This window comes from Rhinoderma darwinii, chromosome 1, assembly GCF_050947455.1.
Source record: "Rhinoderma darwinii isolate aRhiDar2 chromosome 1, aRhiDar2.hap1, whole genome shotgun sequence".
Lineage (NCBI taxonomy): Eukaryota > Metazoa > Chordata > Amphibia > Anura > Rhinodermatidae > Rhinoderma > Rhinoderma darwinii.
In genome coordinates this window covers 338,731,520-338,747,559 of record NC_134687.1, presented here as the reverse complement: position 1 = coordinate 338,747,559, position 16,040 = coordinate 338,731,520, and the positions used below count along the sequence as shown (strand labels likewise).

At 45.4% G+C, this 16,040-nt stretch overlaps 1 protein-coding gene across 1 annotated transcript; it reads left to right on the top strand.

Annotated features, from left to right (window-relative positions):
• The first annotated feature begins 8,392 nt into the window (after window positions 1–8,392).
• On the top strand, window positions 8,393–13,850 carry LOC142742205 (perilipin-2-like). The gene is made up of 6 exons (XM_075851730.1): window positions 8,393–8,437; window positions 9,150–9,345; window positions 10,083–10,165; window positions 10,674–10,926; window positions 11,339–11,523; window positions 13,151–13,850. Exons 1-6 carry the CDS (start codon window positions 8,408–8,410, stop codon window positions 13,328–13,330), a joined length of 927 nt encoding a protein of 308 aa, XP_075707845.1. The 5' UTR covers window positions 8,393–8,407; the 3' UTR covers window positions 13,331–13,850.
• Window positions 13,851–16,040: the final 2,190 nt, after the last annotated feature.

Sequence of the window (16,040 nt, the reverse complement as noted above, 5' to 3'; positions counted from 1 at the left end):
TGTCGTCCCCACAATAGAAGCAGAGACCATTCTTCCTGCGAAACTCTCTACGTTGTCGAGGGGACATGGAGGCCCCGAGTTGCATAGGTACCTCCGAGTCCTCCGTGAAAGAGCGAGGAGACGGGACCTCGGGGGGAATCGCAGGGAAGTCAGAGGGGAACACATTGAAACGTTCAAGCTGACGTTCCCTGAGACGTCGGTCAAGTCGTACTGCTAGGGCCATAACCTGGTCTAGGGAGTCAGAAGAGGGGTAGCTAACCAGCAGATCCTTCAGGGCGTCAGATAATCCTAACCTAAACTGGCACCTTAGGGCCGGGTCGTTCCACCGAGAAGCTACGCACCACTTTCTAAAATCAGAACAGTATTCCTCAACAGGTCTCCTACCCTGACGTAAGGTCACCAGCTGACTCTCGGCTAAGGCAGTCCTGTCAGTCTCGTCGTAAATGAGTCAGAGGGCAGAGAAAAAACGATCAACGGAGGAAAGTTCAGGGGCGTCAGGAGCCAAGGAGAAGGCCCACTCTTGGGGCCCTTCCTGGAGTCGGGATATAATGATACCCACCCGCTGGTTCTCGGAACCTGAGGAGTGAGGTTTTAGGCGGAAATAAAGTCTGCAACTCTCCCGGAAGGAGAGAAAAGTCTTACAGTCCCCTGAGAACCGGTCAGGTAACTTGAGGTCGGGTTCTAGAGGTGAGGTGAGGGGTACTACTAAGGCAGCGTCACCCTGGTTGACCCTCTGAGCCAGGGCCTGTAGGGAGAGGCCCTGCATCTGCTGGGTCAGGGTCTCAAGGGGGTCCATGATAGCGTCAGCGTAGGAGAAATGGTAGACTAGGTATGGGCTTGTTATTATGTAATGGCAGGAAGGAGGTGAAGGGAACAAGTGAGCCCTAATCTACCCACCGCCCTGTCCCTGCCTACTTGCAACGACCCGCCCTAGGCGACGGGGTACAACTTGGCGGCGGTCCCTACGCTGTCTAAGTGCAAGGGAGTACAAACAGGGAACACGCAAGGGAAGGGGCAGTAGCCCACGGAACGACGCGAGGAAACGGAGCGGTGAATGAGTCAGTCAGGATCAGGATGTAGTGGAGTATACCAACGAGAGCACAGAGCAGGAAGCAAGCCAGGGGCAAAGCGAAGCAGGAGAAGCGGAACTGAAGCAAGGCAGAAGCACGGCAGAAGCAGGCTGGAGCAAGGCAGCAGTGGGGCCAGGAATCCAAGAAGAATAACAAGCACTGAGGAAGAGAACACGGCAGGAGCTAACTCCGACTGACCAGGCCGCGATAGGCTCTCCCACTCCTGAGCCTGCCACCCTGGTTGGTGGGAGCCGGTGTCAGTCTAAGAGGTCTGGCCTCAGGTGTCGACTGATTAATCCCGGGAGTATACACAGACGTAGTACCTGGCAGATCCTTTACACCTTTCTCTTTTTATATGTTTTTAACTGTATGTTTACTAATTTATGTTCTTTGTTTAGTTCCACATTTAAGCTTTGATCATGCATGTCATGATGCCTGATGTTGTCGTGTTCGTGATCGGACATATTGGACCTTTAATGAGGGATCTTTTTTAAGCTCGGACCAAAATGGATTAACAAGTACTTCAACATGCAGACATGTCATCTAATGTACTTCTATACGTACAAAATAAATGGATGAATTTCAATACAAACCTTTTTCTTAGTATATTATATATATATTTCCTTCACTTTCATACAATATGTATTCTCTGATTAACACTTCATTTATATATATTTTTTTATATATTTTTTCATAATCTTTATCACCGTCAATAAATATTTGAATATATATTTATATATATATTTTCCTTTATACATTATTCTATTGCTGACCGTTTCTTTTCTGGTCCGCATCTTATTAATGCACTATTTGTTCAATATTTATATTGACACTATATATTTCAGAACTCTTGGTTTATATTTATTATATAACACTATTAATCAATTTATTCTTATTTTTTTTTTTTATATATACACAACGTTTCATTTTTTTACTCACATTTTTGAGAAAACATGAAATGTATATCTATTTTAATCTAATATATATTTTCTGTACTGTGTTGATATAGTACTGATTTTTTATTTCTCTTTTGGAATGAGATTTAATATTCTTTGTAGTACATAAATAAAGGCATTTTTTTATATGATCGGATGTCTGTGGAGGATGATGGGTCTTTTTATATAAAATACTTTAAAAGCTTTTTCTAATGGATAAACACTTATCTAGCTGATGTATACTATTTTTTCTATATTTCCCACGTTATTACCTGGTTTGTGTCCTGCGTGCTGGACGTTCCATCCGGGATCTTCGTTCGGGCTGCTGATTGCACCCTTCTGCGCGTGTGCGGTTTCCGGAACCGAGCATGCGCAGTCGGGTCTCGGCGGTCTGTTACGTCGTTCTCGCGATGCCTTCGTCTGACACGCATAACCAGCCAAGTCAGGATCTCATTGGTGCTGTGCGTACCAGCTGATCAATCAAGTATTATATTTAAACGGTGCAATGAATATTTATTAAAACACCCCTTAATAAAGCCATCCACGCGAAACGCGCGTTGGGGTTTCTTCACCTTGGAGCCACTGGACACTTGGAGCGACATGGGTTAGTCATTCATGTTCTTTTAAACCTATATTACCATTGTAGCTTAGGGATTTCTTCCCCCTTGAGGTTTAGAAGCGTCAAGTATGATTACTGGCGCCTTACTGATTTGACCGCTTGAGTGCTACACAGCATTGTTACAAACTACCATTACCTCCACAGATATCATCATAGTATATACTCTCTCTGTGTTACGATATTGCTGTGTGGATTACTTCTGCATACCCTTTTTCTTGTCGATATAGTTCATTGCCACTTTAGCTATTTTCAGATATGGCTATTTAGCCGTCTGTATTAGGCTTTATTCAGACGAACGGGAATTACGTCCGTGCAACGCGCGTGATTTGCACGCGCGTTGCACAGACCTATATTAGTCTATGGGGCCGTGCAGACATGTCCGTGATTTTTACTCAGCATGAGTCCGCTGAAAAAAAGTCACGACATGTCCGTTCTTTGGGCGCTTTGCGCGAATCACGCACCCATTGAAGTCAATGGGTGCGTGAAAACAACGCATGCCGCACGGAAGCACTTCCGTGCGAACTCCGTAATTCGCGCAACAGCTGTCAAAAGGATGAATGAAAACAGAAAAGCACCACGTGCTTTTCTGTTTACAAACATCCAAACGTAGTGTCATTATGATGGCGGCTGCGCGAAAAGCACGCAGCTACGCATCATATGCTGCAGCCACACGGAGCTGTTAAGTGGCTTTTGCGCACGCAAAACGCAGCGTTTTTGCGTGCGCAAAAACGCCACGCTCGTGTGAATGAGGCCTTAGGCCGGATTTACACGAGCGTGTGCGTTTTGCGCGTGGAAAAAACGCTTAGTTTTGTGCGCGCAAAATGTACTTAACAGCTCCGTGTGTCAGCAGCGTATGATGCGTGGCTGCGTGATTTTCCCGCAGCCACCATCATTATGACACTCTGTTTCAATGTTTGGAAACAGAAAAGCACGTGGTGCTTTTCTGTTTTCATTCATACTTTTTACTGCTGTTGCGCGAATCACGCGCGTCACACGTAAGTGCTTCTGTGTGCTGCGCGTGATTGACTTCAATGGGTGTGTGATGCGCGAACAACGCACAAATATCGGACATGTCGTGAGTTTTACGCAGCGGACACACGCTGCGTGAAACTCACGGACTGTCTGCACGGCCCCATAGACTAACATAGGTCCGTGCGAGGCGCGTGAAAATCAGGCGCGTTGCACGGTCGTATGACACGTCCGTCTAAATAAGCCCTTAGAGATTTTTTTGGCCATTTATGTGTATCTCATGTACAGTTGTCCGATTTGAATTCTCGATTTTATTATTATATGTAATTTTATCTGTAATTGTCCAATAAAGTTTGAACTTTTTCTATGCCTGTGGCATTTAAAACCAATATTGTATATGACTCCTTTTTTTCTTATGTTTCAAATTTGCAAAACCCTGAGGTACCAGAGTACAGTGGAAGCTCCCAAGAAGTGACCCCATTTTGAAAATTACACCCCTCAAGTAATTTATCATTTGCCTGGACATATGACCGAGCTCAGAAGTGAAGAGCACCATGCGCATTTAGGCCTCATTTACACGAGCGTATTATACGCGCGTGCGACGCGCGTGCTTTTCACGCGTGTCGTACGCACCTATAATAGTCTATGGGGCTGTTTAGACGATGCGTGAATTTTGCGCAGCGTGAGTGCGTTGCGTAAAACTCACGACATGTTCTATATTCTTGCGTTTTTCACGCAACACGCACCCATTGACTTCAATGGGTGCGTGAAAACAACGCATGCCACACTGACGGTCCTGCGTTGCATGCGCGAAAATCACGCAAGAGCTGTCAAACTCCTGAATGTAAACAGAAAAGCACCACGTGCTTTTCTGGTTACAAACATCCAAACGGAGTGTCAAATTAGAGATGAGCGCACCGAACTTCACCGGGTTCGGCAAAACTCGTTTTGACCGAAACCGGTAAAAAATGTTCGGGTACGCGACGTCAGGAGACAGTCTCTGTCCACGGTGCTGAAAGCGTTAAACTGGTTCAGCACCATGGACAGTGACTTCCGCTCCGAAAATCCATGAACCTGTAAAAAAAAAAAGACGTTCTGACTTACCGATAACTCCGGTCCGACCTCCCGGGATGACAGTTAAGTCCAAGTGACAGCTGCAGCCAATCACAGGCCAAGCACAGGCTGCAGCCAATCACAGGCTGCAGCGGTCTCATGGACTGCGGCGTCATCCTGGGAGGTGGGGCCGGATGACGAGAGAGGGACGCGTCACCAAGGCAACGGCCGGGAGACCGGACTGGAGGAAGCAGGCAGTTCATGGTAAGTTTGAACATCTTTTTTTATTCACAGGTTGGTGTATATTGTGATCGGCATTCACTGTCGAGGGTGCTGAAAGAGTTACTGCCGATCAGTTAGCTCTTTCAGCACCTTGGACAGTGACGGGCGTCGACTAGCCTCATCTCTATGATGGCGGCTGCGCGAAAATCACGCAGCCGCGCATCATACACGGATGACACACGGAGCTGCCAAGTGCCTTTTGCGCGCGCAAAACGCAGCGTTTTTTGCGCGCGCAAAACGCACACGCTCGTGTAAATGAGGCCTTAAGGTGTATTTTGGTGATTTTCGCAGCATTGGCCCACAATTTGCAGGGCTCTGAGGTCTAATAGTAAAACAAATCCCGAAATACTGACCCTTATTTTGGAAACTAGACCCCTTAACTGGTTCCCGACCGCTGGCTGTGTATTTACGGCCAGCGGTCAGGGTCCTTAAAACCTGAGCCATAGACTTTTTACGGCTTGGGTTTTAACTTGCTGCCCGAGCGATCGGGCAGCTGAATGTCGGGTCTCCAGCAGTCAGTGACTGTCAGTGACTGCCGGGGACCCTGAGGAGAGGATAGAAGCAGCTTTCGCTGCTTCTGTCTTCTCTGATCTCTTTTACACAACGCTCAATGAACACTGTGTATAGGAATAGAGGCAGCGGCCGCGCCGCTGTCTCTATTGCTCCCGGTGTTCATGTGACTGGTCACATGATCGCCGGGTGCCGTTAGTGGCAGACTGCTGCTGGGTCTTACTAGACCCAGCACAGCCCTATTAGTGACAATCGTCACTATGAGAGGGCTGCTGTGCAACTCCAGTTACAGTAGAAAAGCATGGTGTAAGGCTTTATGCACACGACCGTGCTCGTAATTACGAGCACGGGCGGGCACGGCCGGCCGCGGGCAGCCGGCCGCTTTTGCGAGCCGTGCTGTCATTATAAAGTATAGCAGCACGGCCCGTAAAATAGAAAAATAGAACATGTTCTATTTTTTTAACGGCACGGGCACCTTCCCGTGAGAAAACGGGAAGGTGCCCGTGGGTAACAGAAGTCTATGAGCCCGTTATTGCGGGTCGTAATTACGACCCGCAATAACGGGTGTTTTTACGGTCGTGTGCATGAGGCCTTAAAGGAAGAAAAAAATCTATAGAGTTCCCCAAAGGTCTTTTTTGACCTTTGAGGGACAGACCATAGCAATAAGAAAATAGTAAAGTAAAGTGCAAATTTTTTTTTATAATAAATACACATAAAATATCCACCCCCAAAAAAAAAGTCCCCCCCCCGGCAATCATTGTTGTAACGCTAGCACTGACCCAATTACCCTAATATTTACATGTAATATATTAAAATTTACGGTAAACAATGACGATTACAAATAAAAGGTCTATTTTAGTGTAAAACTATGTTATTACCAAAAAAAATATAGCTGAAACGTAAAAAAGCTTATTTTTTTACTATTATTTTCAAACTTTATGAATAAAAATTCTAAAATAGCAAAAAGGATGTGTATAAAAACGATAAAAAAAGAAACCTACATGGTCTACAGAAAAAACATCGCAAAAATCATGTCGCTAGCCCATCAAATAAAAAAGTTATAGCCATTTAACTAACACGTGTTAAAAAGGACAAAACGGTGTCTGGTCCTGAAGGCTCAAAATAGCCCGGTCCTGAACCGGTTAAGGCATTTTAAGGGGTGTAGTGAGCATTTTTCCGCCACAGGTGTTTTTTCATTAGTAAATAATGCGCAGCGGATGGTGCAAGTGTTTTTATTAACTTGAAACTTTTATACACTTTTTTGCAACTTTTTATTAACTTCTTTTTTTTGTCACACTAGGAGATTTGAAGTCCTGCATCTCTGAACTTTACTCTAAAACATTGCACTACCCACGTAGTGCAATGCATTAGAGCTGTCAGTCATTCACTGACAGTAAGCCTATTAGGTCCCGTCTCTGGGCGGGGCCTAATAGGCTATCGTATGTGACAGACCAGACCATTGTTAGGCCTCCGGTTGCCATAGCAACGATCGGCAACCTCACGATCACATCGTGTCGATGCCAATCGCTACAAACCACTAAGGTCTAAGGAGTTATTGGCAGGAATCGCAGCTAGCTCCATTCCCCGCCATTACAGCACAGTGTCAGCTGTAATATACAGCTGACACCAGCGGCTGATGTTGACGGCTCACCTCCTGAGCCTGCGCTATCTTCCTCATGCGGCGGGAAGCCTTCTGGGCGGGACCTAACAGGCTTTCGTACTTGGCAGACTGGAGGCCATTGTTAGGCCTCCGGTCTGCCAGAGCAGTCATCGGAAACCCCGCGATTGCATTGCGGGGTTCCGATCTGCTTGTAAACACCATAGATGCAGCAATGCATCTAAGAGGTTAATTGGCTGGATCAGGCTAGCTCCGGTCCTGGGCTAGAAGCAGTGATAGTGTTAAGCTATCATTGCTTTAAAACTGTTAACGCTATGACGTACGATTATGTCAGTTCACGTTAACAGGCCATCGCACGTGACGTACTAGTAGGTCACAGGGCGTTAAGGAGTTAATGTTCTGCAGAAGACAGCGTTACATTGAGCAGTATTTTGTATTGTGGCATGGGCTTCGACTACGGGTGGTGAGGCCCCGGCGCCACCTTGTACTGCTTAGTGAAGTAGAAAGAGAAGCCGAGTTCTATAACATTTTATATTTACAAGCTAAACACAAATTCAAAGCTTCATTTTACAGAGAAATGTAATAAGAGGCTAATCTTTACTAAGGGGATTTATACTCATACGAGTAGAGATAATATCCATCGCAGCTCCTCAGCGTCACGCCAAATGTTCCTCAATTCGCCCCGAGAATACGCTTTTTAGTTCATTTGAAGGGCACTTTTTAACACTGGATCCACAATGCCGGTTTTTCTTTTCTAGAGTTTCTATTGACTGAAAAGTGGATGAAATTTGAGCTGCAGCTGCTGAGCTGCTTTGAACCTGCGGCTCTCCAGCACAGGAGACCTCTGCTATAGAGCAACTAATATAAAAGCTAATCCCTCCTCACCAGCTTCATCTCTTATTATCTACCCTGTACTGGAACAATACATGAACTGCTCTATTGCCATGGACATACAGTGTAGAAATCACAATGTGCCGCTGACTTATGCTCTTTCCACACACGCACTCCCTCATACCCTGGACCCCTGCCTGTCGCGCGCCGCCACACTTCCAGCACTCAGGCGAGCAGACTGCATGACGTCACCGCGCCGTCTCACCAGTCAGCTGACTGACGGGAAGATTCTAGGTAACGGCGCCTAGGCAGGTGGGCGTGGCCATCCGCCTATAAATACGCAGACTCCCTGAGCTCCCTCATTCGTTCTTTCCTGCTCGTAGTTTCCTGTGCGGTACGGCTGTGGAGGCGCAAGGTGGATGTCATTACTTGTGTGCTTGTTTAGTCGGCGGCTTGAGGTTGTTGTCAGTTCTTGTGTTTGACTGTGCTTCTTTCTTTCTATAGGTTTTTACCTAGCAATATGGCTGAAATGGTGGAGCAGCAGCAAAAGGTAACTATTAAGTGTTATGTATGGTGGAAGGAAGAAACTGCTATTGGCATCTCCACCCTGTTACTAATCGATGTATACTATGGCTGGGAGTCTTGTCAATGCAGTGCACATATTTATAGTGTGAATTGTGCTACAGATCCGTCATAGGAAACGCATGCGATCTTTATATTGATTTGTCTATAACCGCTTATTGTTTATGGTCTAAACTTCTTTATGTTTATTCAATCAGATAGTAATATGTACCAGTAAGTATTCTCAGCTGAGTGGAGTACATATGTAGCAGTGGAAACACACAACTTCCATAGTTACTATTAGTAATCTACTGGTGGTGGTGGTTTCAGGTTGGGCTTTACTGTTGTCTGGTTCTGAGAGCCTCCTAAGATGTATCTGGAATACCCCCGGCACCCAGCTGATCAGATTGCTCCAGCGAGCACTGCTGTCCCTTTAATGCTTGTGGTGTCCCCTCTCATTATATTGGTTGCCAGTGTTTGCTGTAAGAGCCCCCCCCCCCCATACTGGTGCCCTATCCAAAGGACCGGCTATCAATGTGTTCCTGTTAACCCTCTGTGGGTTCTGCTTTATAAAACAACTCCTCTAATCTTGGATTATGACTACGAGGTTTCTGTTCTTTATTAGGGACTATTTACAGGCATCTTGTTTCGAGTCCTGGCCTTCCATTGTATTTCAGCGTGTTCTGCTCTTTGTTCCTTAGAATGTGGTGGTAAGGTTGATAAACCTCCCATTGGTGAGCTCTACCTATGATCTGGTGTCTTCTGTCTACGTGAACACCAGAGACAACCATCCGTACTTGAAGTCTGTATGTGACGTCGCAGAGAAAAGTGTGCGGACTATCACGTCTGTGGCTGTGACCAGTGCCATGCCAATCCTCCAGAAACTTGAGCCTCAAAGTATGTTTACGTATAAAGTGCAATTCTTTACCAATGAAAGGGAGTAACTATCGTTTAGATGTTTGGGGTTAGGCACTACTCTGTATTGAAATGATGGTTTGCATGTGTGGTTCTGTTAAATTCTATGGGAACCTATGGGTATGCCATAATCTTGTGAACGTTCTTTTAAGGTGGTCTAGAAATAGAAGGGGGTGAGCAAGGCAATGTGTTCTAATACAGTAAGGCTGGATTCACACGAGCGTGTTCGGTCCGTATAGGACGGAAAGTGTTTCGGCCGCAAGTCCCGGACCGAACACACTGCAGGGAGCCAGGCTCCTAGCATCATAGTTATGTACGACGCTAGGAGTCCCTGCCTCTCTGTGGAACTACTGTCCCGTACTGAAAACATGATTACAGTACGGGACCGTTGTCCTGCAGCAAGGCAGGGACTCCTAGCGTCGTACATAACTATGATGCTAGGAGCCCGGCTCCCTGCAGTGTGTTCAGTATGGGACTTGCGGCCGAAATACGTTCCGTCCTATATGGACGTAACCTGCTTGTGTGAATCTAACCATAGTGTGAAGCAGAGACGGCATGAGAAGCTTCTGCCAGGAGATCTGCAGTTCATTCCATCCTAGCATTGGAAGTGGGTTAGATGTCATGTTGGCTAACCGTCCCTGTATTAACAAGCTAGCCAAGTTCCTGGTAAAGACGTACGAATGACGCTGAGAATATTTACGTGCTTTCTCCTCCCTCAGTTGCTATGGCTAATACCATTGCCTGCGTTGGACTGGATAAGATTGAAGACAAGCTGCCTATTCTCTATCAGCCGACTGACAAGGTAACTATTGGGGTATGTTCACACGCAGGGTTTTCAGGTGTATTTCTGGGCGTTTATGCCTTTGAAAAAAGGGAAGCTGAACGTCTACTAACATCTGCCCACTGAAATCAATGGGAGAAACGGCATTTAGTTCATACGGGTTGACATTATGCTGCTGTTAAAAGACAGAGCATAAATAGACACTCTGTACAAAGAAGTGCATGTCACTTAAGGCTTGTTTTGCCACTGATTTTTTTTCCATTGAACATTATGAAAAACTCCTTAAAAGAAGCTTCATTTTCAGCTGCGTAACGCCTGAGAATCAGAGGCTGGTTTCTCTCTAAACCGCTCCGTATCTTCAGACGTTCCTTATTTTGTGTGCACATACCCTTAGAATAATTCTATGGTCCCTTATAAATGTAAATACAACTAACCTAGATTGCAAAACTGCAGTATCAATTGATGGGTGGGAGTTGATTTGGTGTGCATGAATCTAAAATGTATAAATTGTATTTGTTCCCTTTCCTAGGTTGTAGCGAACGCCTCAGAAGCAGTTGTTGGTGCCAAAGATGCTGTGATTCAGGGTTTCACAGGAGTAGTAGATAAAACTAAGGTGGCTGTGCAGGATAGTGTGGCGATGACCAAGTCTGTTGTGAACGGCAGCATTAACACTGTTCTGGGTAGCAGTGTAGTAAAGATTATGAGCAATCGTGTGGACGCTGCACTAACCAAGTCTGAAACTCTTCTGGAACAATACCTGCCGCCAACAGATGAAGAGTTGGGTAAGCCGAAACCTGCTTTAAACCAAGCTTGGGTATGTGAATTTTGGTCCCTGCAGCGCACTTGGTAGTTACCTCATCAGAGGTACAACTCCTTTGCATAGGAGGGAAATGTTAAATTATCTGTAAGTAACATCACGTGAGCCTCTCTGGAGGTTGAGGCTTCCTAGATCAAGACCTACCCACTGGGGCAGTTCTCATATCAAACTTTCTTTTTTTTGAGGCGTAGCTTCTATAAATCTACTTTACCTAGAAGCTGCATCTCTAAAAGTAAGGTGTCTTTATCTTGAAAACCAAGCAGACTGCTATGAAGATATATTCTTTTTAGTTAGTATGTGAGTTCACCCTAAGGCTGAAATTCATGTGAAACGTGGCTTGTTCTGTTATGTGGGCATAACTAATTTCTCAATTTTAGCTAAGGAAGCCACAAAAACAGAAGGCTTTGAATTGTCCGTTGATCAGCCAAGCTATTATGTTCGTCTGGGATCCCTCTCGGCGAAGGCCCGCAAACGTGCTTATCAACAAGCTTTGACCCGAATCAAGGATGTGAAGTGCAGAAGTCAGGAATCCATTGGTCAGCTCCAGAACACCGTGGACCTGGTTAGTAAATCTGCTTCTGTTCTTTACTAATCTTAAAGCATCTGCATGAAAAATGCTGTTTTGTATAAGTTTCCACAAATTGTAGTTGTGTGTGTGTATATAACAAATCTAACTTGCAATGTAAAGGTCCTATTATGTGGGCTGCCAGGTCTCAAAGAAACCACATACTCTATTTTTGGAGGTAGGCGTTTACCCAATCCATGCATAATGGGATAAGACTAAGGGTATGTTCACACGGCCTTTTTTCGGGCAGTAAACGCCCGAAAAATCGGAAGCAGAATGCCTCCAAACATCTGCCCATTGATTTTGAAAATGGTGGTCTGTTCCGACAGAGCGTATTTGCTGCATCTTGCGCGTAAAAAAAAAAACCGGCTGCGAAAAAAGTGCAGGACGCTACTTGGGATGTTTTTGGAGCCGTTTTCCAAAGACTATTGAAAAAAAGCTCCCAAAAAGGCCGTATAAAAAGCAGTGACAAGCATGAGGGGCACAAAATGTCTGAATCAGGAGCTGTTTTCTCTTGAACAGCTTTGTTTTTTTACTATGCGTGCGAGCATACCCTGAGGCTGGGTTCACACGAGCACATTAACGTCCGTAATGGACGGACGTATTTCGGCCGGAAGTCCCGGACCGAACTCAGTGCAGGGAGCCGGGCTCCTAGCATCATAGTTATGTACGACGCTAGGAGTCCCTGCCTCTCTGTGGAACTACTGTCCCGTACTGAAAACAAGATTACAGTATGGGACAGTTGTCCTGCAGAGAGGCAGGGACTCCTAGCATCGTACATAACTACGATGCTAGGAGCCCGGCTCCCTGCACGGAGTTCGGTCTGGGACTTCCGGCCGAAATACATCCGTCCATTACGGACGTTAATGTGCTCGTGTGAACCCAGCCTAACTCTTCTAAAATAAATGGAGGGATGAGATGTCTGGGCCCAGCCAGGTTTGCAGGATAGTTTTTAGGGCAGCAGAAGTGCAGAAAATGAGTTTCTTGTAGAGCATGGGGACGGGAGGCAGATGACCAAGAAGTGCATTCCACCCCCCCCCCCCCCCCTTCCTATTGGGACCCTCGCAAGGTCCATAACCAGTGGTACACGTCAGCCACATCTGCCCTACGCATGAAGCAAGCTGGGGTTGCTCAGACTTTCTATTGAGTCCGTACACCACTAAACTGATTTCCTGAAAGCCTAACCAACTAAGCGGCTGAGCACTTTTGTGCTTCGTTTTAGTGATTGTTGGTCTCAGTGCTCAGACTGCCACCAGTCCAGACTTCCAATGTGTCATTCATGTCTGAACATTAGTTGTCCTTTTAAGGAGATCTGTCAACAAAAGAGCCCTTTATAAGATGCTCAGCAGGTGACCAGCCAAGAGGCACCATATTTTGTGTACTAGGTCTAGTACCACCTTCTAAATTGTTCTAGAGCCATCATAGATTTTCTGGATAAAAGGAGTATGTACATGTGGTGGTGAAGCTGCCTGAAAAGGGAGTACTGTATAGAACAGTGGGTTTTGGTGCTAGAACTCGTATTGTAAATGCATACCAGGCTTACTGTTTAATCCATATTGAGGGTGGGTAATCTTAGTCTCTCCCACAACATCTTTCATATGAACATTACCCTGTTCTCTTTAAGATTGAATATGCAAGGAAGAACATGAATGATGCTAATCATAAAATCCATGATGCACAGGAGAAAATCTACAATAAGTGGGTGGAGTGGACAAAAGGCACAGGACAAGATAGTGGAGAAACTGAAAGCACTGAGGTAAGTCCCTTCTATAAAATGTATGCTAGATCAGATCTGGTACACTGAACTTCTGTGTAATATGTTACTTTCCCTTCACAGCAAATTGAATCCCGCACTCTGAATATTGCCCGACACCTCACTCAGCAACTGCAAACCACATGTCTCTCCCTGGTCACAAGTGTTCAAGGACTTCCAAAGAACATTCAGAACAAAGCTCAAAATGTTAGTGCCTTGGCTGCAGATGTCTATCAAAACTTCCGTTCTGCCTCTTCCTTCAGAGAAATGTCTGATGGCCTCTTAACCACCAGTAAGGACCAGTTCACAAAAATGAAGGACTCTATGGATGATGTGATGGACTACTTGGTTAACAACACTCCACTAAATTGGCTGGTAGGTCCCTTTTACCCACAACTGGCTGATAGCCAACATGGGGAGCAACAAGTTGATGGGGGTGACTCTGCCAACAAGGAATGAGAAATTCTTCATTTGCATAAGTGACTTTACACTTGGTCAATGAAGTGGGCAAACCCTAACTAATACTACACCGTTTATTACACTTCCAACCCCTTGTGCTGACTTGTGAGGGACAGAAATGGTTGCAACGGGCCACATTGCAGTTATGAGGATTTGTCTATCATTGGCCTCTGCCTTGCGCTTGGGTATTGATGCCAATTTGTCACTTGTATTACTGATTTTGTGTAAATGCTACTCTTTATACTGTTTTTGTGCACCTTTTGTATTAATAAACTACCTGCATTGATTGGTCTGTGTTAAGGTCCTGTGTTCATAGAACTGATCAACAAAACCGATATTAAATTAGGTAGTGCACACTGGTTGTATTTGAGAATTTCAATGAATGGTGCTCCTGAAGTAAGACAAGTCCTCACACTAATGAGGCAAGCGCTACGTAGTGGTAGCAGTACCTAGCTACTGTGGACACCCACTTAGGCCATCTATGTCTCAGTGACCAGGATAGCAAACGTCTGGTTAAGGGAAGGAACGCACACAGCATATTCAGGGCGGATATGCCGTGTCACGCTTTGCAGCGTATTCGCCCTTAAAACCGTAGGGAAAGCTGTCTGAAATTCTGCACCACTATCATGTGTTTTCCAGGTGTAAATTATTGCACATGCTTACTTCCTCTGACTACTGCTCCGGCCTACTTGGATGACTCTACAAGCAATGTGACCACTGCAGCCTATGATTGGCTGCAGTGGTCACATGGCCTGCAACATCATCCAGGGAGGCTGGACTGGTTAAGCAGGGAACTCTGGGTAACTGTGTTCACTGCTTCTGCTGCAAATGTCACAACACCACTTTGCTTGCGGGTTTAAGCACCCCATTGAATTCAATGGGGAAAACCTGCACCGGAAGAGCTGAAAACACACATCAATTGACATGCTGCGGTTGAAGCAACTGCACTGCAGGTCAAATGATGTGCATATTTTTCCAGTGTGGGATGAGATTTGTTGAATTCCCACCCACACTGCTGCGTCTGTAATATGTGGCAGAGTTTCCGCAGTGATTGCGTTGTGGCAAATCAGCAATGTTTACGCTGTCTGTACCCTTAAACTCCGGTTTTGTGGCTTCTATTGCCAAAACTGGTACGTCTGGTAACGTAAGACAGTAGAATTTGGGACTGCATTGCCACGTGGGTTCTGACTGACTCCCTGTATGCAGAGTTTCTACCCTAGAAGTACTGCTTCTGGAGATTTTGTTTGGGCCTATACAATTTAAAGAAAAAAACAAAACAAACCCTTTGGATAAACTGATGCATATGGCAGAGGTATTGGGCTCTTAGACATCTTGGCTGTCAAATTACAGCTCCACTAGGTACATTGACTTAATACAGTGAGCACAAAGCAACCTGTGGTTTACACTTTAATGTTACTGGTTACTTTTTATTTTGGGCTTTAAACACCCTACACCCTGAATTTCCATCTGAAATGGCTGTTAGAAGCTGACTGGCTGCCAAGATGTTTGTGTAGCCCAATGTGGTCTGGAGTAAAGAATAGGGTCATAGTCCTGCTCTGAAAGTGCTACAACTATGCAGTAATACTGGGATTTACATTAACCTGGTCCACTTTCCTTGTGTTGTACGTTTTGTTGTAAAAATGTTTCTGTTGGAATTAAGAGCTATTGGGCTCTGTGCACAATTTCATAGTATGAGGGAGCAGATACTACTAGTGTCAGTGAACTGGCCAAATCTGAGGGGATAAATATCTTTGGGTAGCATTACTGCTGAAAATGCACCAACTCTGGCATACAGGCCGTGCACTCCATTAATGGTTTTAGACACTGGCAAAAGGGTGTGACTTGTCAGTGGAGTGGAAAGTTAGCATGGCTTAAGATGCACCATGCGTACATTTTGGCACAAGTAATTGGTGTCAACTAATAGGTTGGGTAAGGAAGTAGCTAGATGTGTTATGCACACCAATATGGAGTTATTTATCCAAGCAAATTTTATTTGTAGCCAGTGAGTGTGACGTTTCAGTCAAAACATTGACCTTCCTCAGGCACTTAAGTCAAATCTGGTCCTGTGTGGCTGGGGCTTTAAGAATGGCGGGTAACCGCTGTGTGTGGTGCTACACAGAGGTTACCTGCCAATCTTATAGCGCCAGCCACACAGGACCAGCATTGACTTAAGTGCCTGAGGAAGGTCAATGTTTTGACAAACGTTGCACTCACTGGCTACAAATAAAATTTGCTTGGATAAATCACTCCATATTGGTGTGCATAGTACTTTTCTCTACTGGATCGGGATGGGCCCCTACTC

Coding starts and splice junctions, on each gene's coding strand:
- LOC142742205 (XM_075851730.1), top strand. CDS start 8,408: ATGGCTGAAATGGTGGAGCAGCAGCAAAAG. Junction 10,927..11,338: donor GCCAACAGATGAAGAGTTGG/GTAAGCCGAAAC, acceptor TCTCAATTTTAG/CTAAGGAAGCCACAAAAACA. Junction 11,524..13,150: donor TCCAGAACACCGTGGACCTG/GTTAGTAAATCT, acceptor GTTCTCTTTAAG/ATTGAATATGCAAGGAAGAA.